This window comes from Mobula hypostoma, chromosome 12 (assembly GCF_963921235.1).
Source record: "Mobula hypostoma chromosome 12, sMobHyp1.1, whole genome shotgun sequence".
Classification (NCBI taxonomy): domain Eukaryota; kingdom Metazoa; phylum Chordata; class Chondrichthyes; order Myliobatiformes; family Myliobatidae; genus Mobula; species Mobula hypostoma.
In genome coordinates, this window is record NC_086108.1 from 90,940,236 (window position 1) to 90,964,517 (window position 24,282).

General features: G+C 41.3%; 1 protein-coding gene across 1 annotated transcript in view; it reads left to right on the forward strand.

Moving 5' to 3' along the window:
* LOC134354991 (dihydropyrimidine dehydrogenase [NADP(+)]-like) overlaps positions 1-24,282 on the forward strand; it is a 921,558-nt gene that overhangs the window by 645,647 nt on the left and 251,629 nt on the right. The window contains exon 14 of the mRNA XM_063064591.1: positions 16,985-17,149. Coding sequence (XP_062920661.1) covers positions 16,985-17,149 — 165 coding nt within the window. The remainder of the gene's footprint in view (positions 1-16,984; positions 17,150-24,282) is intronic.

Here is a 24,282-nt window from a genome sequence, read left to right on the forward strand (position 1 = left end):
TCATAGCTTTTCAGTATATTTCCAGACTCCAGGCCAGGTTGTTTTTGTTATTGAAAATGCCTATGTTCAGATGTGTAACCTTTTGCCTCAATATAATTATAACTGCGTTTTATCATTATCAGCAGATAGCTGGCGTCTGGTATCTGTTCACTCAGGCTAGTCCTGGTGCTAGGCTTAGATGCATGTGCTATGGTTTGTGGGAATCAGTCAGCCTTGCTGGGCTATAATACACATGCAGTCCAACAACAGGGCTTGGTCTTGTTAGTGTTTCCACAATTGAATCCTGTGCCAGATCAAAACTGGTGCATGTTTCTTTTTAAGGGGGCAGCACACTGGTGTACAGTTAGCATGATGCTTTGCTGCACCAGCGTTCAACAATCGGTACTTCATTCCCGCTACTGTGTGTATGGAATTTGTATATTTTCCCCGTGACTGTGTGGATTTCCTCCAGGTGCTCCAGTTTCCTCCCACATTCCAACGACGTATGTGTTAGGGTTAGTAACTTGTGGGCATCCTACACTGGCATCAGAAGCATGGCGACACTTGCAGGCTGCCGCTAGCACATCCTCAAACAATTTTGATCATTGACACGAAAGATGCATTTAATGTATGTTTTGATGTACATGTGATAAATCAAGATATACTTAACGTCGTTCAAAAAATTACATTATTCTGTTTTTGTATAATTCTATCTATTATTATTTAATAATTTTAATATAATTTCACATTTGTCATAAATATCTCTGAACATCAGAGTACTTTTCTTAAATTAAAAAGCTTTCACAGCTGTTAAAGCCACATACTTTGCCTGCTTTTGAAGGCAAGACTGCTGCCCTCAACTATGAATGATCCATTTACATTTTTGACCTTGGGAATGAAGAGTGCCAGTAAAATAAACCATTACATTTAACCTAGGGAGATGTTGCAAGCAGAGTTTAAAGTTTGAAGTACATTTATTATCAAAGTTTGTGTACTTTATACAACCTTGAGATTCATCTCCTTACAGGCAGCCGTGAAACAAAGACACTCAATAGAACCCATTAAAAATAAAAGAAGACTGTCAAACACCTGATGTGCGGAGAGAAAGTAAACAAATCCTGCTGATTCTGAAGTCCACAGAATCCGATTCAAAAGGCCTCAGTCCAGCATTGAGTCGAGCAAACCCCACAGAGCAGCGAGCCAAACCAGCCCATCTCTCACCTCTGACCCCGACCATTTCAATCTGGCCCGACGCTTAAATTGTTCAATCCTCGGGTCATTCCTCGCCCTTGGGCTCAGGCTCCGTTGCCTCAGTAAGGCCTGTACCTGACCTTTCCAATTCAGCTCGGCTCTTAAATTGATCAAACTTTGGATCTTTCCTTGCCTTGCTTTGGCTCCGCCATGTTGAATTACCTCCAACCCCACTCCAGCAACTCCAGGCCAGACATGCTGCAACTGTCCTGTCCCAGGAAGACTCCAGCCATACCACAAAAATGTTGGTTTGTACAGGCGATTTTGCGTAACACTGACAGGGAAGCCACAGGCCACTGTTTGTGATGATCATTTACCAGAAAAGTGTAAATAACAAAGTATTTAGTTGCTTTCTTTGTTGCCCCTGCCACCAGCGAGTTGTCACTCAAACCAGTAAGTGGTGACGTTTTTACCCAGAACATAGGTTTAGCACATAGGAACTATGGGATGTGACTTCAGAGAGTAGGCCTGGTCTGGCATGAACCAGCCCTTTTCATTCCTGAAAAACCAACTGGCCACTTACCACACAATTCCCAGTGTTTAGTGTATTTGTCAAATTTGTGCTCCAAAGTATGGTTTAATAACAACTGCAAGTTGCTGATTAATAGATCTCACACTAACTTGGCTTTGCTCTTGCACTTGTATGCTAATATTAAGTATTTAAAAACAAAGTATAACAACATCTCTCATAGTCAAAAGTCTTCCTTTTGCATTTCCTTAATTAGCCAACATGCAATTGATTTGTAGTTTACCAGAGTCAGTCTTTGCTGATTCAGCAGTGTAATTACAAGCTGGTAGCTCATCTACTCTAAATGCTTCTTTAAAAATCAATGCAGTATTAGTGAGAACATGAATTCAAATTCACTGCATTCCTCTTGAATGCTATTGTGTGTAAGTTCATTTAAGCATTTTTGAGTCTGATCTTTGGGCCTTGTTGTTTTTACTTTTATTTTCGGATATGCACAAATATAAAATTGGAAATCCTATGAACATTGAGAATTATTTATTGAAGATTATGGCAATGGGTCTAAAAACCATGTGCTGCTTTGATAAGGAAGGAAGGAGAATGATGTTGTCATAGCAATATTTTTTGACAGTTGATATTTTTAAGGGAACCTATTTGCTTTGGATGTCATTTCATAGAACAGAACGGTAGAGCACAGTATAGACTCTTCAGCCCATGATGTTATGCCAATATTTTAACATACTCTAATTTAATGGTTTCCTGTTGCATAGTCCTCCATTTTTCTTTCATCCATGTGCCAGTCTAAAATCTCTTAAATATCTCTAATATATCTGCCTGTACCATCGTTACCTACCAATCTCTGTGTAAAAAAACCTATCTCTGCCACCCACCCACCATACTTTCCTCTAAACCCCTTAGAATTATGCCCTCTCATATCAGCCAATAGCACACTAGGAAAAAGTTGCTGACTCTTAACAATATTATTGCAATTTATCATCTGAAACACACCAGTCAGGTCTCCTCTCATCCTCTGCTCCAAAGAGAAAAGTCTTAGCTCCATCAGCCTTTCCTCATAAGACATACTTCCCCATCTAGGCAGCATCCTGGTAAATCTCTTCTCATCCTGCCTAAAGTTTCCACATCCTCCCTATAATGAGGTGATCAGAACTGAATATAATACTCCAAGTGTGGCCGTACCAGAGATTTATAGAACTGCAACATTAACTCACAGGTCTTAAATTCAATCCCTTGGCTAATGAAGGGCAACACAACAAATGCCTTCTTAACCACCCTATCAACTTGTGCAGCAAATTTGTGAGATCTATGGACATAGACCCCAAAATCCATCTGTTCCTCCGCACAGCTAAGGATTTTACCATTAGCCATATAGTCTTCTTTCAAGTTCAACCTTCCAAAGTGTATCACTTCACTCTTTTCCAAATTGAAGTCTAGCTCAGCATCCTATCAATGACCTATTCTAACTTCTTACACTATCCACAACACCGCCAACTGTCCTGTATTCCTTTGTTTTATAGCCAAATAACATTCAGATGGCAGAAAGATGAGAATTATCCAAGGACTTCAAATGTCAAGGCAGTGCTCTGCACTACTGTCTTGCCGTTGATGTACATATGCATCCAACAGACAATAAAAAAACATTGTGTGGAGCTCCTCAGGACCAAGCCCATTTAACAGTCCAGAGCTGTTTATGAAACTGCTCATCTGGCATTTTCAGTGGCCTGAATATTGTGCATTACCTGAATCTACCTACATAGTCAGGAGCTTGCTTTATTTGTTTGCTTTGATAGGATGAACAGACACAGAACTGCACTTCAAGCTGCTAAAAGTAGGCACTCCAGTTATTAGCATCCACAGTTGGCAGTCTTGTAAAGCAGCAAAGTCTTTCTAATGGGAATTCAATCTTTCCTAAAAACTGAACTAAAAATGGTGATCAATATGCTTACTCTCTCTAACTCCAAAGCCCTCCCTCCTACCAAGTCCATAATAAGCCCACAGGGTCATTAAATGTTATGAGGAACTAGGTAAGAAGTAGTACCTTCAGCTACTTTCGGTAACACAAGCATCCAACTAAATAATTTGTCAATGTTTGTTAAAGTGTGCGCAAGAATCACTGGCCATTCTTAGTCACGGAATCCTTGCAGCATCATGAAGACAATTGAATGCTTTTCTCAGTAAGAGTGAGAATATCCGCTTTTTTAAGGAAGACAAGGAGCATAGAATGTAGAACAGTAGAGCACAGGAACAGTCCCTTAAGTCCAGAAGGTTGTGTTGAACTAATGAAGCTAATGATGTCTAATCTCTTTTGCTTGCACGTGGTCCATGTCCCTCCATTCTCTACATGTTCAGGTGCCAAGCTAAGATCCTCTGAGTCACCTCTGTTGTATCTGCCTCTATTACCACCTCTTGCAACACATTCCAGGCACTTAACATCGTCTGTGTGGAAAAAAAAACAGTCCTGCCCATCCCCATTGCATGCCTTCAAAATAGTAGACATTTCAAAGTTTCAAACGAGTTTCAGCCAGAGGCAAAGGGTGCTCTCTGTCGATTTTACTTATACTTCTTTCATAAACTTATAATAGGTCTCCACTCCGCTTCCACTGCACCAGCAAGAAAACAATGATAAAGGTAATTTGTATTGGTCACATGCACATGAAAAATATGTCAAATCAGCGAGGGTTGTTCTGAGCAGCCCACAAGTATTGCCAGTTTCCGGCACCAGCATAGCAGACCCACATCTCGCTGACCCTAATTAAACATCTTCAGAATCTGGAAGGGAGCCAGAGCACCTGGAGGAAATCATGTCGTCACTGGGAGAATGTACGAACTCCTTACGAACAGTGGCAGGATTTGAACCCCGATCTTACAACTGGTGTTACAATAAACGGCCATATTCATATCTACCATAGATTCCCAAATAAAATCAGATACTGGAAATAGGGAATAACATATGTTGTAATGTCCCACATGGATGTTATGGGCCAAATTCTGTGCTTGACCGCAACTCTATGCCTGTTCTTATAACTGAGGCAGAAAGGAATTGCAGTCTCTAATTGTTGGATTAGTCTGCACCTGAATTGGAGGGGGACTAATATTCTAGAGGGAAGGTTTGTTAATGCTGCACAATGGGGTTTAAACTGGGGTTGCAGGAGATGAGAACCAGAGTGCAACAACAGTTAGTGGAAAGGTTGTGGAGGCAGAAGTTGGTAAGACCTCAGACAAAGTAAGGAATCAAAAGGTTGAGCGTGGTGCAACTTGTGTCCTGAGCTGCATGTATTTCTATGCAAGAAGAGGTGTAGGAAAAGTGGATAATAATGCTGAAGATGAGGTAACTAGTCAGAGACAATGTGTAGTGAAGAGAGGCTGTTCATAGGACAATATTCCAGTCAACAGGATGAGTTGCAACGTAAAAGGTAGACAAAATCGAAAAGGTGAATACAGGACTGAAGGTGTTATATTTGAATGTGCACAGTATACGGAATAAGGTAGATGAACTTGTAGCACAGTTGCATATTGGCATGTATGATGTGGGCATCACTGAATCATGGCTGGAAGAAGATTATAGCTGGGATCTTGATGTTGAAGGATACGCATTGTATAAAAAGGACAGACAGGAAGGCAAAGAGGGTGGTGTTTCTCTGTTGGTGGAAAAATGGAAAATCAAATCATTAGAAGGAGGCAACATAGGGGCGGAAGGTATTGAATCATTGTGGATAGGGCTAAGGAACTGCAAGGGTAAAAAGGTCCTGATGGTAGTTGTATACAGACTCCCAAACAGTAGTAAGAACGTGACCTACAAATTGCAATGGGAAATAGAAAATGCATGCCAAAAGGGCAATGTCACAATAGCCATGGAGGACTTCAAAATGAAGGTAGTTTTGGAAAATCATGACTGTTACTGGATTCCAGGATGGCTTTTTAGAGAAGCTCGTGGTTGAGGCCACTAGGGGATCAGCTATTTTGGATTGGGTGTTGTGCAATGAACCAGAATTGATTACAGAGCTTAAGGTAAATGAACTGTTAGGGGAAGTGATCATAATATAATCAAATTCACCCAGAAATTTGAGAAGAAGCTAAAGTCAGATGCACCAGTATTACAATGGATTAAAGGAAATTACAGAGGCATGAGAGAGAAGTTGGCCAGAACTGATTGGAAAAGAACAATTAACAAGAGAAGTCAAAGCCAAAGAGAGGGTATATAAGAGAGCAGAGATTAGTAGGAAGTTAGAAGATTGGGAAGCTTTTAAAAACCACCAGAATGCAACTATGAAAGTCATTAAGAAAGTAAAGATGGGATACAAAAGTAAGCTAGCCAGTAATACTATACTGGATACCAAAAGTTTCTTCAGATACATAAAGAGTAACAAAGAGGCAAAAGTGGATATCAGATGGCTGGAAAACAATGCTGGAGAGATATTAATGGGGGGATAAGGAAATGGCGGACAAACTGAATAAGTATTTTGCATCAGTCTTCACTGTCAATAGCACTAGCAGTATGGTGAGCAGTTGTAGGCCCATTATCTTAGAAAGGATGTGCTGAAACTGGACAGGGTTCAAAGGAGGTTCATGAAAATGATTCCAAGATTGAATAGCTTATCATATGAAAAGCTTTTGATGGCTCTGGGTCTGTATTCACTAGAATTCAGAATAATAGGGCGACCTAATTGAAACCTATCAAATGGTGAAAGGCCGGATGTTCCCTATGGTGGGAGTGTCTAAGACCAGAAGATAGAGCTTCAACATAGAGGGGTGTTCTTTTAGAACAGAGATGAGGAGGAATTTCAATACAGGCCCTCTGGTAGTGAATCAGTGGAATTCTTTCCCACATGCAGCTGTGGATGCCAAGGTTTTATGTATATTTAAGGCCGAAGTTGATAGATTCTTGATTAGTTAAGGCATGAAGGGATATGGGGATTGGAGCTGAGAGGAAAATTGATGAAATGGCAGAGCAGACTTGATGGACCAAATGGCTTAATTCTGCTCCTATATCTTATGGTTTAACTGGTCTGTAACCATTACAGTTAATGTAGTGTTCAAATGTAAAATTTGGTCAGAATTGCCGCAGTGAATTCATCAGGAGGTTATCCAGTCTCTTCTGGAAAGACAGGAATCTATTTCATGGTTAACAAGTTCATTTCCACAGCTGAACACTAGTGAAATATTGTACAGTGATTGCCATGTACTTATGATGGTGCTCATTGAGGCACCTACAGGAGTACAAAAGGCAAGGTTTCATTTCCTTGACATCTATCACAGCAGAGTGCTCCCACGCAAGCCTAGCATCATGGTTACATACTGTGCTTTATAAAATTTAGCCAAGAAATATAGATCTCAACCAGATGTGGCATTAGTAATCCGAAGACTGTTCTTTACAAGGACATCGATAGTGAGTTCATTAGCAAGATAAATTCCATGGATTAAATTGGTATCCTTAGCAACAGTGCATCAATGCATCTGAGCAACCTTTTTCCACTCATTCCCTGATATAAATATCTCTCTGGACACCATTATCTCTATAAGAATTCATTGAATAGCAGGCCCAGAATAAAATTAACAACAGTAATTGACAGTACACTCAGCAAGAGGAGCCCGCAGATGATACAACCAGGAGGGATAGTGCAAGAAGAGACAAAAAATGGAAAAGAAGCTAAAAAGATTCAGCAGCTAGAAACATGGGATTTGGATTTCCAGGTTTACACTCTTTCTTCCTCCTTTTTTTGTTTGCAGATATTTGAGATTTTTGGCTTACTGTTTCTCTGTGATGTACTAGGCTGGCATTGTGGGGTGCAGCATAAAAGAAGTGCCTGTGTAGCAATACAAGTGCCTGAATTGGAAAAAAAAACTAATGCTACCCAGCACACAGTCAATTAAGGGTTAGGTTGTTCATTGCAAAAAAAATGATGACCTTAACAGTATTTCCAAGCAGGTTTTCAAAATGATTGATAACTCCCACCCATCCTCGGGATTTCTTCCACAGTTCCAGATCTAATTATCATTTTCTACTACCAATTAATTCAGTGTAAAGGAACGTCATGGCATTGTACAAAGTAAGGACGTGTCGGAACTTTTTCTCTCCTTTGTACTTGTTGTTGACTTAAATCTTTACTTTAATTTCTTTAGAGAAATTTGGATAGGTACATAGTTTGCGGACAGGGGTTGGTATGGAGTGATATGGTCCAGCTACAGATTGATTGGACTAGGCAGAATAATAGCTTGGCATGGGCTAGATGGGCAGAATGGCCTGTTTCTGTGCTGTAGTGTTCTATGACTCTAACTGAGTTTTGATCTTTCTGATGCAGGGTAATTAACTAAAAACATTAATTGTTTTTATCTCCACAAATGCTGCCTGACCTGTTAAGTATCTCTTTAACATTTTGTTTTTATTTCCTATATCATCCATTTCAATGAATGTTTTCATGTGAAAATTGAAACATATTGTCCGAAATATTATGCAACATGACTTTAAGCCACTGAATGTTGCAGTCAAACAATCAGGAAGCAAACAGCATCCATTGCTGTAATCAGGCTTAGCAGGATTTAGATCTGTTGGTAAACACCACTGAATGTGGATTTCATGTTCAGGATCTGAGATGGAAATGTATTTCCATTATTAATTACCGTGCATAAGAGAAACCTAAGTTTATTTTTGTTTGGGGAGGGTGGAGAATGGAGCAAATGGCTCAGAGAGGCATGTTAGACCAATAGGCCTCTGGAGAAAGTGGCATGCTTACAGTACATGGTTCTCCACAGTACACAGTGGGTTAGGCCTTGATGAAACGTTGGCCTCCGGAATAACGATAACAGTAGTGCTCTGGACAAGATGATTTTTTCTTGAGAATCCTAGATCCCACTCAATAGTCAAACCCAGTCCAGAATATATTACACCCAAGCCACGATGTTGTGAAGTCCTTAAAATTCAGTTGATAAAGCTCAAAATAAATGCCATGATTTTAATTGTTAAAAATTCAAAGATTCAAAATACACTTACAGTCAAAGTATGTATACAGGATAGAACTCTTAAGGTTCGTCCTCCTGCAAGCAATCATGAAACAAAGGACTGTACAGAAGGATCTGGGAGTGCTTGTGCATGAATCATAAAAGGTTGGTTTGCAGGTGCAGAGGCTAGCAAGAAGGCAAATGAAATGTTAGCCTTCATTGCTAGAGGGATTAAATTTAAGAGCAGGGAGGTTATGCTGCAACAGTATAGGGTACTAGTGAGGCCACATATGGAATACTGTGTGCAGTTCTGGTCTCCTTACTTGAAGAAAGATATACTGGCTTTGGAGGCTGTGCAGAGGAGGTTCGCCAGGTTGATGCCCGAGATGAGGGGGTTAGACTATGAGGAGAGATTGAGTCACCTGGGACTGTACTTGCTAGAATTCAGAAGAATGAGAGGAGATCGTATAGAAACATATAAAATTATGAAATGGATAGATAAGATAGAGGCAGGAAAGTTGTTTCCGCTGATAAGTGAGAGTAGGACTAGGGGACATAGCCTCAAAATTCGGGGGAGTAAATTTAGGACGCAAAGATACAAGTCAAGGCCACATCAATCTTGTCCTTTGCCTCCTTCAATAACCTGAGGTAAATCCCATCAGGCCCTGGGGACTTATCCACCTTAATACTCATTAGGATGCCGAACATTACCTCCTCCTTGATTCCTCAACACCCTAAAATATTTATACACCAGTACTGATCTGGTCCTTCAGAGAGTGGTGAATCAGTGGAATTCTCTGCCCAATGAAGCAGTGGAGGCTACCTCAGTAAATATACTTAAGACAAGGTTGGATAGATTTTTGCATAGTGGGGGATTAAGGGTTGTGGGGGAAAAGCAGGTAGGTGGAGGTGAGTCCACGGTCAGATCAGCCATGATCTTATTGGATGGCAGAACAGGCTTGATGCGCCAGATAGCCTACTCTTGTTCCTATTTCTTATGCTCTTATGTTCTTATGAAGCACGATGAAACTTGTTCAAAGATAAACATCAAGCACCCAATGCATGAAATGAGCAAATTGCTCAAGCAGCAAAAACCAAACGAACAATGTGTTAAATATCAACATAAACCCAGAGTCCAGGAGAATTCAGTTTAGTTCAATACATCAATGTGCCGCTAGCTAACTGCAGGCCACAGGGAACGTTTGCTTGGATGTGGAGAATGTGAGTGAGGTACTTCATCAGTACTTTGCTTCAGTGATTACTAAGGAAAAGGATATGGGGGACCTGGAGATCAGTGCTGAGTGTATAAATATGTTAGGGTATTTAGGGGTCAAGGAGGAAGAAATGTTGGGCTTCCTAATGAGTATTAAGCTGGTTAAGTCACCAGAGCTTGATGGGATTTACCTCAGGTTATTGAAGGAGGCAAAGGACGAGATTGTTGGGGCCTTGACCACTATCTTTGTGTCCTCTCTAGCCACAGGTAAGGTCCCAGAGGACTGGTGAGAGGCTAATGTTTTACCTCCATTTAAGAAGGGAACAAAGGAAAACCCTGGTAACTATAGATCGGTGAGTCACACGCCAGTTGTAGAGAAATTGCTGGAGAAACCCATGGCCTAATTAAGGAGAGCCAGCATGGCTTTGTGTGAGGCAAGTCATGTCTTAATAACTTGATTGAGTTTCTTGACAAGGTGATGAGAGAGATTGATAAGGGTAGGGCAGTGGATGTTGTCTACATGGATTTTTAGTAAGGCGTTTGACAAAGTCCCTCATGAGAGGCTAATCCAGAAGATTAAGATGTGTGGGATCCATGGTGAATTAGCTGTTTGAGTTCAGAACTGGCTTGTGCATCGAAGACAGAGGGTAGTGGCTGATGGGACTTATTCGAGCTGGAGGTCTGTAATTAGTGGCGTTCTGCAGGGATCTGTGCTGAGACCTCTGCTGTTTGGAATGATCTCGATGAAAACGTAGATAGGTGGATTGGTAAATTTGTGGGTTAGCAAGATTGGTGGAGTTGTGGATAGTGTAAAAGACTAGCGAAGAATATGGCACGAAATAAATCAGCTGAAGATATGGGCAGACAAATGGCAGATGGAGTTAAACCCAGATAAATATGAGGTGTTGCACCTTGGTAGAGAAGATGCAAGGATACAGTACTCTGATAAAGGCAAGATCCTTAACAGTGTTGCTGAGCAGAGAGATCTTGGGATCCAAGTTCATAGTTCCTTAAAAGTGGCTATATGGGTCGATAAGGTGGTTAAGAAGGCTTACGGAATGCTTGCTTTTATTAGTCCATAAGACCATAAGATATAGGAACAGAAGTAGGCCATTCAGCCTATCAAGTCTGCTCCTCCATTCAATCATGGACTGATCCAATTCTTTCAGTCAGCCCCACACTCCTGCCTTCACCCCGTACCCTTTGATACCCTGAGGTATTGAGTTCAAAAGTCAAGAGGTTATGATGTAAATTTATAAAACTCTGGTTAGGCCACATCTGGAGTACTGCGTACAATTCTGGTTGCCCCACTATAGGAAGGATGTTGAGGCTTTGAAAAAGGTTCAGAAGAGGTTTATCAGGATGCTGCCTGGTTTAGAGGGCATGTTCTATCATGAGAGGCTGGATAAACTTGGGCTGATTTCTCTAGAGCACCAGAGGCTGAGAGATCTGATGGAGGTTTATAAGATTATGAGAGGTTTAGAGAGAGTAAACAGAGAGTATCTGTTTCCCAGGATTGAAATGTCTAATACCAGTGCACATGTATTGAAGGTGAGAGGGTGTAGGTTCAAGGAGAATGTAAGGATAAGTTTTTTGCTCAGAGAATCGGGTATGCTTGGAATGAATTGCATGGTATAGTGGTAGAGGCATATACATTCATCATCATCAGGTGCCATGCCCAGTTTGAGCTTTGACTGCCATGGCCCACACACTCTTGTTTCGGGTCAAGTGGATCAATTCATTGGTATTCATTTCCGTTCTCTGACTGCTGTCTCCATCATCATTTGTTTTTGTCTTCCTCTTGCTTTCTTCCCTTCAATCTTTCCCATAATTACCGTGCATTCTAACTCCTCTTTCCTAATCACATGTCCAATGAAGTTACGTTGCCTTTTCATGATCTCGTACATTATTTCTCTTTTTGTGTTTGCTCTGTTCATGACATCCTCATTAGATATTCGTTTCGTCCATGATATTCTTTGCATCCTCCTCAAAAGCCACATCTTTGCTGCTTCAATTCATTTCCTCATGTTACTAGATATTGTCCAACATTCTGAGCAATATAACATAACTGGATAGACGTAACATTTCAGTATTCTGAGGTAGGTTGTCATGCCTAGTTTAGTATTGGTCAGTATACTTTTCATTCTCATAAAGGTGTCTTTTGCCATCCCTATTCTTCTTTTGATGTCCATGTCACATCTGCCATCTGATGTCACCCAGCTTTCTAAGCAGCAAAAGTTCTGTACTTGTTTTATGTCTTCCCCATTTACTTTCTGCCTGCAGATAGGATTCTCCTTCTTTTTGGATATCACCACACATTCTGTCTTTTTGCGATTGATAGATAGACCCATTTTTGCACTTTCTTCAACAACTATATCAGTTAAGATTTGTAGTTCTTCCTCTGTACTTGCAATTAACACATATACATTAGAGGTTTCTAAGAGATGTTTGGCACATGCATATAAGGAAGATGGAGGGACATTGTATTGTGTAGGTAGGAAAGATTAGCGTTTAGATATTTTTGATTTGCTTTTTAGCTGGTCGGCACAATATTGTGGGCTGAACGGCCTGTTCCTGTGCTATAATATTCCATGTCTTCTGTCATGTGCCCAAGACCGCATCGATTGCCCAGATCAAACTGCTCAAAAACAGCAAAAAAATAAGTAACCAGAATCCAGAACCACTTGTACCATGAACCTCAAAGTCTCCCAAAACAAATCCACAGCCACCAGCCTTGCCAGTCAGTCCTTGTAACATGGATCCTGTACTTTCCTTTGACGGCAGCTCGCAAGAGAGCGAGAATGACTGGTCAAAATAAAGGCAGACAATGCCGAACACCCACCCATCTTCCGCTCTTGCCTTCGTTGACTTCAGCCTTGCTCAACATCTCAAATGGAGAGAAGCAATGGAGTCAATCATGCGTACTTGCCCTGTCTCCAGGCTTCCAGACCACCCCCAACCTCATCGAACTCCCTTAGAGAAAGCAAAACACCAGGTCTTTCAATCAGCCCAAAAACACACCATCAAAATGTAAATTGCAGATTCTAATCACACGCAGCTTAGAAGTAGAGTCATATTTAAAGGAAGAAGGAGTTAAAGAATTAGTTTCATGAACTATCTGAAGGATGACACCATCTTGTTTGCTGGCATTGTCTTGAAGCCATCTATTTTCTAAATTAAAATTTATATATTTTTAAATGAATTCTAGCTCCGTATATTGCAGAAAATATGGTAACAAGTTTGAGAATGTGCATCCACAAACGAGAATATCTGCAGATGCTGGAAATCCGAACAATAGACACTAAATGCTGGAGGAACTCAGCAGGCCTTTTGAGTTGGTCTAGCATTTTGTGTCTGTTGTTGAGAATGTGCATGTTCAATTTAAGCATAGAAATGCAGCTCCCAGAGATACCCTGCTCCATCACTGCATACAGGGTTACATTTCCTCACAAACAGAACATGTGCAAGACAACATGAAGCTTTAACAGATGTACCGTGGAGGGCACTCCAGCCGGTTGCATCACCATCTAGTGTGGAGGGGCCACTGCACAAGATGGGAAAGAGTTGCAGAACATTGTAAACTCTTCCACCTCCATCATGGGCACCAGTCTCGCAAGCATCAAGGCACCTTCAAAAGGCGAAGCCTCAAAAAGACAGCATCCATCATTAAGGATCCAGATCACCCAGGTCATGCTCTCTTCTCAATGCTGGCATCAAGGAGGAGACACAGGAACCTAAAGGCACGCACTTAACATTTCAGGCACGAATTCTTGCCCTCCACCATCAGATTTCTGAATGGACAATGAACCCATGAACACTACCTCAGTATTCTTAACTTCTCTTTTTGTACCACCCATTTTATTTTATATATACTTATTGAAATTTACAGTTTTTATTATTATGTATTGCAATATACTGTAGCCTCAAAGCAGAAAAAATCACGACATATGCCAGCAGCTTCTGATTCCAATTACTCATTCTGAAGGGGAGCACCAGAAACACGTCACCCAGAAGTAATTGCTCAATAAATATTAATTACTAGCAAATCCAGACCGTGAAAATTAGTTTTCTGAGGGTGGACCCGCCTTTGCTCAGGAAGAAAATCGATGTTGGGGGAAAAGATCCCCAAAATTGATTTTCTAAATAAAAACTCAAACAAGTTTTGACTTACTTTTTTCTCTCCATGCCATGTTTATTTCCTAATCTTCCAAATACAATCTGATGCAATTTGAGGAATCAAAGAAGGGCAGCACGTACGCAGTAAATGGTTGGGCTCTAACGAATGTTGATGAACAGAGAGACCGAGAGGTAGAAGTCCATAGACCGCTGAAAGTGGCAGCGCAAGTGGATTGGGTATGGAAGAATGGTGGTGGATGCATGCCTTCAGCTGCCATGACATAGAACGTAAGAGCTGGGAGATTATGTTGCAGCTTTATAGAACATTAGTTAGGCTATACCTGGAATACCGTGTGCAGTTCCAGTCATCATGCAGGAGGAAAGGTGTGATTGTGCTGGAGTGGGTGCTGAGGAGATTCACCAGGCTAGTCCCGGATTGGCACATTGTGATTATAAAGAGAAAATGTGTGAAAAGCTACATTTTTTTTTCCCTGGAGGAAAGTAAGTTCGTTACTGGGGGGAGGTGGGAGATGCAGTACATATGTAGTATTACAAGGGCATTAGGTTTGGAGGTAGTAAAAATCTTTTTCCTGTGGTCTAAGAAAGAGGACATATGTTTAAGGTGAGATGTAGGAGATTTAGAGGGAATCTGGGGGAAATTTTTTTCACACAGGAGGTGGCATGGATATAACGGGACTCAGGGCCTGTTTCTGTGATATATGACTTGACTGTAACACCCGATTTTATTCTATTGCCTGGATACGATTTACATTTAACTTACGCTCCCTGATTCACATTCTCCTTTGCAGTGATGATTCTTCTGTCTAGTTTGCTGAAGAACCGCACTTCCTCTTAACTTGCTCGTAGACTGCAGTAGAGCACCGTGCTTCCATCAAATGCTAGATAAGAGAAAGTCTGCATTCTCCCACTCAACAAAAATATTGTTAGCAAGTTGAACAGTAAGCCTCATTCTTTATCAGCTGACTGCAAAATTTTGTTTGGTATCTGTTAACTATTTTAATTACCTTGAAGCCAATGTTCAAAATAAGGGTTTCAAAATACAAATAACTTATGACGTAGAATGATGGTGGTCACAAATTGAGCTAAAGTTAGCATACAGGCAGTCCTCAGGTTATAAGCACAAGAGATTGTGGAGATACTGGAAATCTTAAGCAATACAAACAAGATTCTGGATGAACTCAGCAAGTCAGTCAGCATCTATGGAGGGAAATAAACAATTAACTTTTTTGGGCTGAGATTCAACATCAGATCTGATAAGGGGTCTCAGCCTGAAATATTGACTGTTCATTCCTCTCCATAGATGCTGCCTGACCTGCTGAGCTCCTTCAGAATTTTGTGAGTTCTGTTCTTGAGAAATGTTCACAACCTGAACTGTTTGTAAGTTGGAAACGAGCCTAAACAATGTCTGGGAGAATGTCACAGAAACAGCTGCAGTTGTGGCAAGAACAGCAGCCAGCCAGGTTCACTGCCTCAGTGAATGAGCAAATATGTCTGCCTGGCATTCCCAGTTCTGCTTAGCTTGTTTCAACTTCCGAGTGTTATGGCTCAGGTTGGAATGTGCGGAGGAGAAGGAAGGCACACAGAAATGGCTTGTTCCCACCCAGGAGAAGATGTCAATAATCCACAGCAACTGGCAAATTTATCCCATCCATTCTGCAGTTCTCCCAAATAATCTGGGGAATACTAGTAATGTAATTCTGATGGACAAAATGTATTTTTTATATCTTCGCAAGTGTAAGAGGCTTGTGAGCATTTCATTATAGTCCCAGTGCTAACTTTAGATATGCTAACCAATCCTCTCCATAATATTTTAATTCTCAAGATTTTCATCAATCTTACTACCAAATTATCTTTCTGCTATGGTTTACCAATTAAGGTTAATGTTGAGGCTAATTTAAACCTGCAGTCGTAATTTTATTTGCTATTTGGCCCTTTAACTGTCAAATAACAATGTTGAAGTGAGCATTACAGTGACTAACCTCTGAACTATGTGCACAGCATTAGCATGTTGAGAGATGTGTAATTACGTTTTGGTTTATGTACAGAAAACGGGTTCAACATTATTTTCATCTCCGAATGCCTGCAGGTCTTTTAAGTAATTGTGAATGTTTGAACTTTTCTGCATAATTTTATTGTACACTTTATAACTTTCTGCATAATGGCAATGTCATATTAAATGAAACCTGTTACAGCATGTGCAATCTTTGGAAGAGCTGAAATTTGAAAAAAAATCTTTAACTTTTGACAAGTAAGGAAATTAATTTTTAATGTAAAGACTGTCTAAATATAAACTTAAGAATTTAAATGCATTGCAGAGTGTTTATTTTACTAGAGTATACAAATCTAAAAATATATTTCCTTCTATTATATCTTGCAGTTGTGAGATTTCATTAATAATTAAATTAAATACGGCATAATAAATTAAATTGTTTTTTTTTATTTTACTTGATCTAGCTGTGGCACCATATGGTATTTATTCATAGCCATTCTGGTAGATATCCACTATAAAGTTGATGTGAATAGGCACAAATTAGGCTGAAGTTCAATGTCTAGTGATTTTCTTGGTGTTACACACCTATAGCACCAAGGTGAATATACCAGCTCCTTTATGAAGAGCCAAAGGCTTCCGAGCCTGGACAATTTACATTGCATTGCCAGCTGATAGTGCTGTTGCCTCTTTCAGTCAGAGGTTTCTAGGTTCAAGTCTCACTCCAGAGACTTGTGTAGCAGTGCATGGAATTTCCTGCAGATGTCGGAAAACTGAGATAAAAGTAAAAAAATGCTTGAGATAGTCAGCATATGGAGAGAGCGCAGACTTGACATCTTAGGTAAAGCGACCATCCATTTGAACAAGGAAGTTAGAAATTAAACACATTTTAAATCAAGGGAACCTGGAGTAAGCCAAGAGAAAATGAGAGGCATAAAAAGTCATTCCTTATTATTGGCATGGATATCTTACTGATTTGTACATCTTTATTCAACAGGATATTATAACCAATGTTTCTCCAAGAATTATACGTGGAATGACTTCTGGCCCAATCTATGGCCCTGGACAGAGTTCTTTCCTAAACATTGAACTCATCAGTGAGAAAACATGTGCATACTGGTGCAAAAGCATCACAGAATTAAAGGCTGATTTTCCAAATAACGTGAGTACCGTAACCGTTTTGAATTTGCCTTGTCGAGTTGTTCTTACATTTATGGAACTAAAGTTCTATTTTGTTACATAAAGGGCAGGATAAGGATTAGCTGTATTTGTCACACACTCATCAAAACACCGAAATACTGTATACAGTGAAATCTGTCATTTTGTGTCAACAGCCAACAGAGTTAGAGGATGCGTTGGGGTGCATCCCACAAATGTCGCCATGCTTCCAGCGTCAATAGAGCATTCCCCCTACTTACTAATCTTAACCTTTGCGTCTTTGGACTGTGCGAGGAAACCCACATGATCACGGGGAGAACATAAAATGTCATTATAGACACCAGTGGGAATTGAGCCCGAATCTTAACAGCTGGCACTGCGGAGCAGTACACTAATCACTGCACTACCGTTCCACACCCTACTCTGCTCTGCTTCCCCCCTATGCTACTGTATCATACCACACAATTTACAAATTATCGTCTTGACTTTCAATGTAGAAATAATCTTAAAATTCTTCGCATCTGAATATCTTTGGTTCTCCCGGTGCTTTGTGGACTTGCAAAATGAAGTAGGGAGTGAGGAACATGTTCATTGTCTCCTGATTTTCAGAGTGCAGCCATAGTATTTAATAAAGAAATTAATATAATTTATGATAGGCTTTTTAGTAACTGCCTACAAATACAGAGTGAAAACTTTAAGATTTGTTACTTACTCATGGATGTTACTGCTCAGTCAAAATGAAGGCATAACAGTGAAACAGTTCATTGCTTTTTAAGTAAGTCATAGAGAGAGCACAGAAACTTACACACCATATCTACGCTGATCATCACCAAATTTCTCTCTAATCGTAACTTAACCCAATATATTCCCCCAATGTTGCTGCTAACCTCCCCAAATTCTGCTAAATATCCACATGCTAAAGGCAGTTTACAGTGGCCAATGAAACTACCAGTCTGCAGTTTGGGACATGGGAGGAGTCATAGAAACTTCACCTCAACAGTCAGGATTAGACTTTAAGACTGTGAGACATTAGAGCAGGATTAAGCCATTCAGCCCATCACACATGTTCCACCATTCCATCATGGCTGGTTTATTATCCCTCTCAGCCACATTCACCTGCCTTCTCCCTGTAACCTTTGACACCCTTACTAATCAAAAACCTATCAACCCCCACTTTAAATATATCCAATGAATTGGCCTCCACAGAATTCCACCAATTGCCACCCTCTAGCTTAAGAAATTCCTCCTCATCTGTGTCCTAAAGGGACATCCTTGTATTCTGAAGCTGTGTCCTCTGGTCCTAGACGACTTCACTATTGGAAACATCCTCTTAATATCCACTGTACCTTGCAGTTGTAGCTAACAAAGTGGCCAGTGAGTGTATGTTTTAACATAGGATTTCAATCAATGGAGCTGCAAATCTAACCTGCAGAGAAGAATATGCAAAAGTAGGTCTACCAGGATTATAACCAACAGAGTTCCCGCTGATGGATGAGTCCAGAACCAGAGGCCACAGTTTAAGAGTAAGGGGTAGGCCATTTAGAACGGAGTTGAGGAAAAACTTTTTCACCCAGAGAGTGGTGGATATGTGGAATGCTCTGCCCCAGAAGGCTGTGGAGGCCAAGTCTCTGGATGTTTTCAAGAAAGAGATGGATAGAGCTCTTAAAGATAGCGGAATCAAAGATTATGGGGATAAGGCAGGAACTGGATACTGATTCTGGGTGATCAGCCATGATCACAGTGAATGGCAGTGCTGGCTTGAAAGGCCGAATGGCCTACTCCTGCACCTATTGTCTATTGTCTATTGAGTCTGGTAGCCATTTATTCTGAGAAGGTCGTATTTGAATTAACTATGAAAAAATGAATGTGTGGTAGCAGAATGGTGTAGTTGGTGTTGGTAAATTGATTTATGATTGTCACTTCTATTGAGCTACTGTGAAAAGCTTTGTTTTGCATGTCATTTCATCACATCAGTGCACTGAGGTAGTAGATGGGAAAACAATAACAGAATGTAGAATTAAGTATTACAGGTACAAAGAAAGTGCAGTGCAAACAGACAATTAGTGCAAGGCCATAATGAGATAAACTGTGAGGTGTACCAGGAATTAGGCTTCTTACCTAATAATGTGGTAGAAACTGTCTTTGACTTTGGTGGTGCACACTTTCATGCGTTTTTGTTTTACCTTCTGCACGATGGAAGGGTGCAGAAAGGAGAATGTTCAGGCTAGGTGGGATCTTTGACAACAGTGGTTGCTTCTCTGAGGCAGTGAGATTTGCAGGTGGAGTCCATGGAGGGGAAGGCTGCTTTCTGTGATGTGTTGAGCTGTGTACATAACTCTCTCTAGTTTCTTGCAGTCTTGGGCAGAGCAGTTGCCATATGAAGTCATGATGCATCCAGATTGGGTGCTTTCTGTGGTACATTTATAAGACTTGGTGAATGTCCCAGGGGAAATAACTGCTCCCTCTCAGCTCCAGTGACCCAGTGTCAAACTGGTATTATGAGCTGATCGTGCACCTTGGCTGTGATAGGGTGTGCTGGCGTTAGAAAAGCTCCAGAGGAAGTTCATGAGAAAAATCCCAGGTATAAAAAAGTTAAAATATGAAGAGAGTTCGATGCTCAAGGCCCATATTCACTGGAGATTAGAAGAAAGAGGGCAATGTCACTGAAATCTGTTGAATTTTTGGAAGTTAAAAAAGTTATTCGTGAGGTTGCATTTGAAGAATTGTGTACTGTTTTGGTTACAGGAAAAGTATCACTAAATCAAAAAGAGTGTGGAAAAGGCTTATGTCAGTAATGCCAGGAGTAAAGTGTCTGAGGCTGTTATAGGGAGAGGTTGGCCAGACTAGGTCTTTTTCCTTGGAATGTAAGAGAGTGAGAGAGTGATAACACTTGTGGAAATGTTTTAAATTGTGAGAGGCATAGTAACAGTCTTTTCCAGCATGCAGGAGAACCCAGACCAAACCTTGGGGGCATAGATATCCTGTAGGGTGAGAAGGGAAAGATTTAAAAATGACCTGAAGAGCTAATTTTTAGTGCAGAGGGTACCAACTGCCAGACAAAAGGGTTGGGGTAGGTACAATGGTATCATCTAGGAAGCATTTGGATGGGTACATGGAGGAGTGGGGATTAGAGGGTGATGGTCTGAGTGCAGAAATTTGGGACTAGCTGGATAGGGTGTCATATTATGCATGGACAGGCTGTACAGAAGGGCCCGTATCCATGGTGTAATGCTGTATGACTTTCTCTACCCTTGTAATTTAGCATTTTATGCACAGTACAATATAAAATTGATCACTAAACAAAATGTGAGTGAGCAGAACATACACTGAGAATCTGAGCTGAACCCTTACAGTTCCTTATGGAGGCCCTATACCCTGATATCGTCATAATGCTGGATAACCCTGTGTGGATTTCAAACAAATAACCTGGTCATGGTAGGAAGGAGACTTGCTCAATTCTGTGTTTAAGTGCAGCCTTTTTCTGAACCTCCTTCATGGACTTTATCATAGAAGATGACCTTAGATTCTTTTTTTCTTAGGCAGGTATGGTGGGTAAAGTCACCTTCTTCCCCTGTTAGGAAGGGGGCCTGGCTGCTCCAAGCTTTGACAGGGGAGACTGCCTCAACTACTACAATATCTGATTGCTCTCTTCTCGGTGCAGCCATCGGGAAGGAGGTACCAGGTTCAGGGAACAGTTATTACTCTTCTACCATCAGGCTCCTGTACCAGCATGGATAACATCACTCATCTCAACTCTGAACTGATTGCACAACCTATGGACTCACGTTCAAGGACTCTACAACTCATGTTCTCAGTTAGTCAGTTAGTTAGTTAACTATTTATTTGTTGTTTCCTTATTATTGTTCTTTTTTGTACGTGCACAGGTTGTCTTCTTTTGCACATTGGTTGTTTGTCAATCTTTGTTTGTGTGCAGCTTTTCATTGATTCTATTGTATTTCATTGTCCAACTGTGAATGTCTGCAAGATAGTGAATTTCAGGGTAGTGTGTGGTGACGAGTATGTGCTTTGAACTTTGATTGTACATTGAAGCAGTGGAGCATTTGCTCCCAAGACTGTCCCATCCATCCTAGCTAATGATCAACTACACTCCGTTCTCCAGCAGGAGATCATATGGATTTGTTGCCAGTCTCTGTGCATCTCCTGAAATCACTTGCAGACCTGCTGGGTTCTCTTATTGCTTCTTGTATATGTAATATAAGGCTGAGAGTGAGGGATATAAGGCAAATTTTCAAAATGTGACCATGTCATTTCATAAAGCAAATAATGTAATTCATAACCATACTAAGGGTAAGGGAATTGCACTTGTTGCAAAGTCCCTGTGCAGCCCTGGATCAAACTGACTCAGTTCTCCTGTACAAAGATGTGTTTGGGTAACTTTTTCATTGCCAGCAATGGCTTTGCTTTACCCTTTTTAAGTATGCTCTCCCTCTCCAGAAGATATTCTTTAAAAATATAAGATAAGTAGTTCCTTTGTGCTAATGTTATGTATGAGATCAAATGTTTTTACCAAAGAACATTTTTGACATACCTCAGTATACTTGTTTTGGAAGCAGATGTGAATTGAAAACCCAGAAGCAAGTCTTTACTGCTGCTTTAAGAAATTCCCTCCTCTAATGCCTGCAAAATATATTGTGGAGAGAATGAGTAGAATAAACAACAATTATAGGCTGTATCTCTGGTAATGATGAGTTTGAGTACAGAGAGGAAATTAAAAACCTGGTGGCATGGTGCGAAGACAATAACCTATCCCTCAACGTCAGCAAGACGAAAGAATTGGTTGTTGATTTCAGAAGGAATAGTGGACTGCACGATCCAATTTACATCAGTGGTGCGCAAGTGGAACAGGTCAAAACCTTTAAGTTCCTCGGGGTCAATATCACAAATGACTTGACTTGGTCCAACCAAGCAGAGTTCACTGCCAAGAAGGTCCACCAGCGCCTTTACCCCCTGAGAAAACTAAAGAAATTTGGCCTGTCCCCTAAAACCCTCACTAATTTTTACAGAGGCACCATAGAAAGCATTCTTCTAGGGTGCATCACAACCTGGTATGGAAGTTGTCCTGTCCAAGACCGAAAGAAGCTGCAGAAGATCGTGAACATGGTGCAGCACATCACACAAACCAATCTTCTGTCCGTGGACTCACTTTACACCGCACGCTGTCAGAGCAGTGCTGCCAGGATAATCAAGGACACGACCCACCCAGCCAACAGACTTTTTGACCCTCTTCCCTCTGGGAGAAGGTTCAGGAGCTTGAAGACTCGTATAGCCAGATTTGGGAACAGCTTCTTTCCAACTGTGATAAGACTGCTGAACGGATCCTGACCCAGATCTGGGCTATACCCTCCAAATATCCGGACCTGCCTCTCGGTTTTTTGCACTACCTTACTTCCCATTTTTCTATTTTCTAGTTATGATTTATAATTTAAATTGTTAATATTTACTAATTTTAACTATTTTTAATATCTTTGATATTTAATATTTGTAATCCAGGGAGTGTGAAGCGCAGAATCAAATATCGCTGTGATGATTGTACGTTCTAGTACCAATTGTTTGGCAACAATAAAGTATAAAGTATAAATAAATAACAACAAACAACTATGTTCCGTACCTATTCTGGTATCTGTCCCCCACTTTTCCTTCTCTACATCGACGACTGCATTGGCACTGCTTCCTGCATGCATGCTGAGCTCGTTGACTTTATTAACTTCACCTCCAACTTTCACCCTGCCCTCAAGTTTACCTGGTCCATTCCTGACACCTCCCTCCCCTTTCTAGATTTTTCTGTCTCTATCTCTGGTGACAGCTTATCCACTGATGTCTACTATAAGCCTACTGACTCTCACAGCTATCTGGACTATTCCTCTTCTCACCCTGTCTCTTGCAAAAATGCCATCCCCTTCTTGTAATTCCTCCATCTCCGCCGCATCTGCTCTCAGGATGAGGCTTTTCATTCCAGGACGAGGGAGATGTCCTCCTTTTTAAAAAAAAAATGGGCTTCCCTTCCTCCACCATTAACTCTGCTCTCAAACGCATCTCCCCATTTCACGCACATCTGCTCTCACTCCATCCTCCTGCCCCCCAACTAGGAATAGGGTTCCCCTGGTCCTCACCTACCACCCCACTAGCCTCCGGATCTAGCATATTATTCTCCATAACTTCCGCCCCCTCCAACGGAATCTCACCACGAAGCACATCTTTCCCTTCCCCCCTCTCTCAGCTTTCCTACGCGACTCCCTTGTCCATTCGTCCCCCCCATCCCTCCCCACTGATCTCCCTCCTGGCACTTATCCTTGTAAGCAGAACAAGTGCTACACATGCCCTTACACTTCCTCCCTTACCCTTCCTCCCTTCCTCCCTTGGGGTGATATATTGCGTTCGGTGCTCCCAATGTGGCCTTCTATATATTGGCGAGATCTGACGCAGACTGGGAGACCGTTTTGCTGAACACCTACGCTCTGTCCGCCAGAGAAAGCAAGATCTCCCAGTGGTCACACATTTTAATTCCACTTCCCAATCCCATTCTGACATGTCTATCCACGGCCTCCTCTACTGTAAAGATGAAGCCACACTCAGGTTGGAGGAACAACACCTTATATTCCGTCTGGGTAGCCTCCAACCTGATGGCATGAACATTGACTTCTCTAACTTCCGCTAATGCCCCACCTCCCCCTCGTACCCCATCCGTTATTTATTTTTATACACACATTCTTTCTCTCACTCTCCTTTTTCTCCCTCTGTCCCTCTGACTATACCCCTTGCCCATCCTCTGGTTCCCCCCCCCCACCTTGTCTTTCTCCCCAGACCTCCTGTCCCATGATCCTCTCAGCTCCCCTTTGCCAATCACCTGTCCAGCTCTTGGCTCCATCCCTCCCCCTCCTGTCTTCTCCTATCAATTTGGATCTCCCCCTCCCCCTCCCACTTTCAAATCTCTTACTAACTCTTCCTTCAGTTAGTCCTGACGAAGGTTCTTGGCCTGAAACGGCGACTGTACCTCTTCCTAGAGATGCTGCCTGGCCTGCTGCGTTCACCAGCAACTTTGATGTGTGTTGCAAGTATAAATAAACAGCAGGTTTTGATGTACTTGTTCTCCTCGAGTTCCTGGTAGGGTGGAGAAGT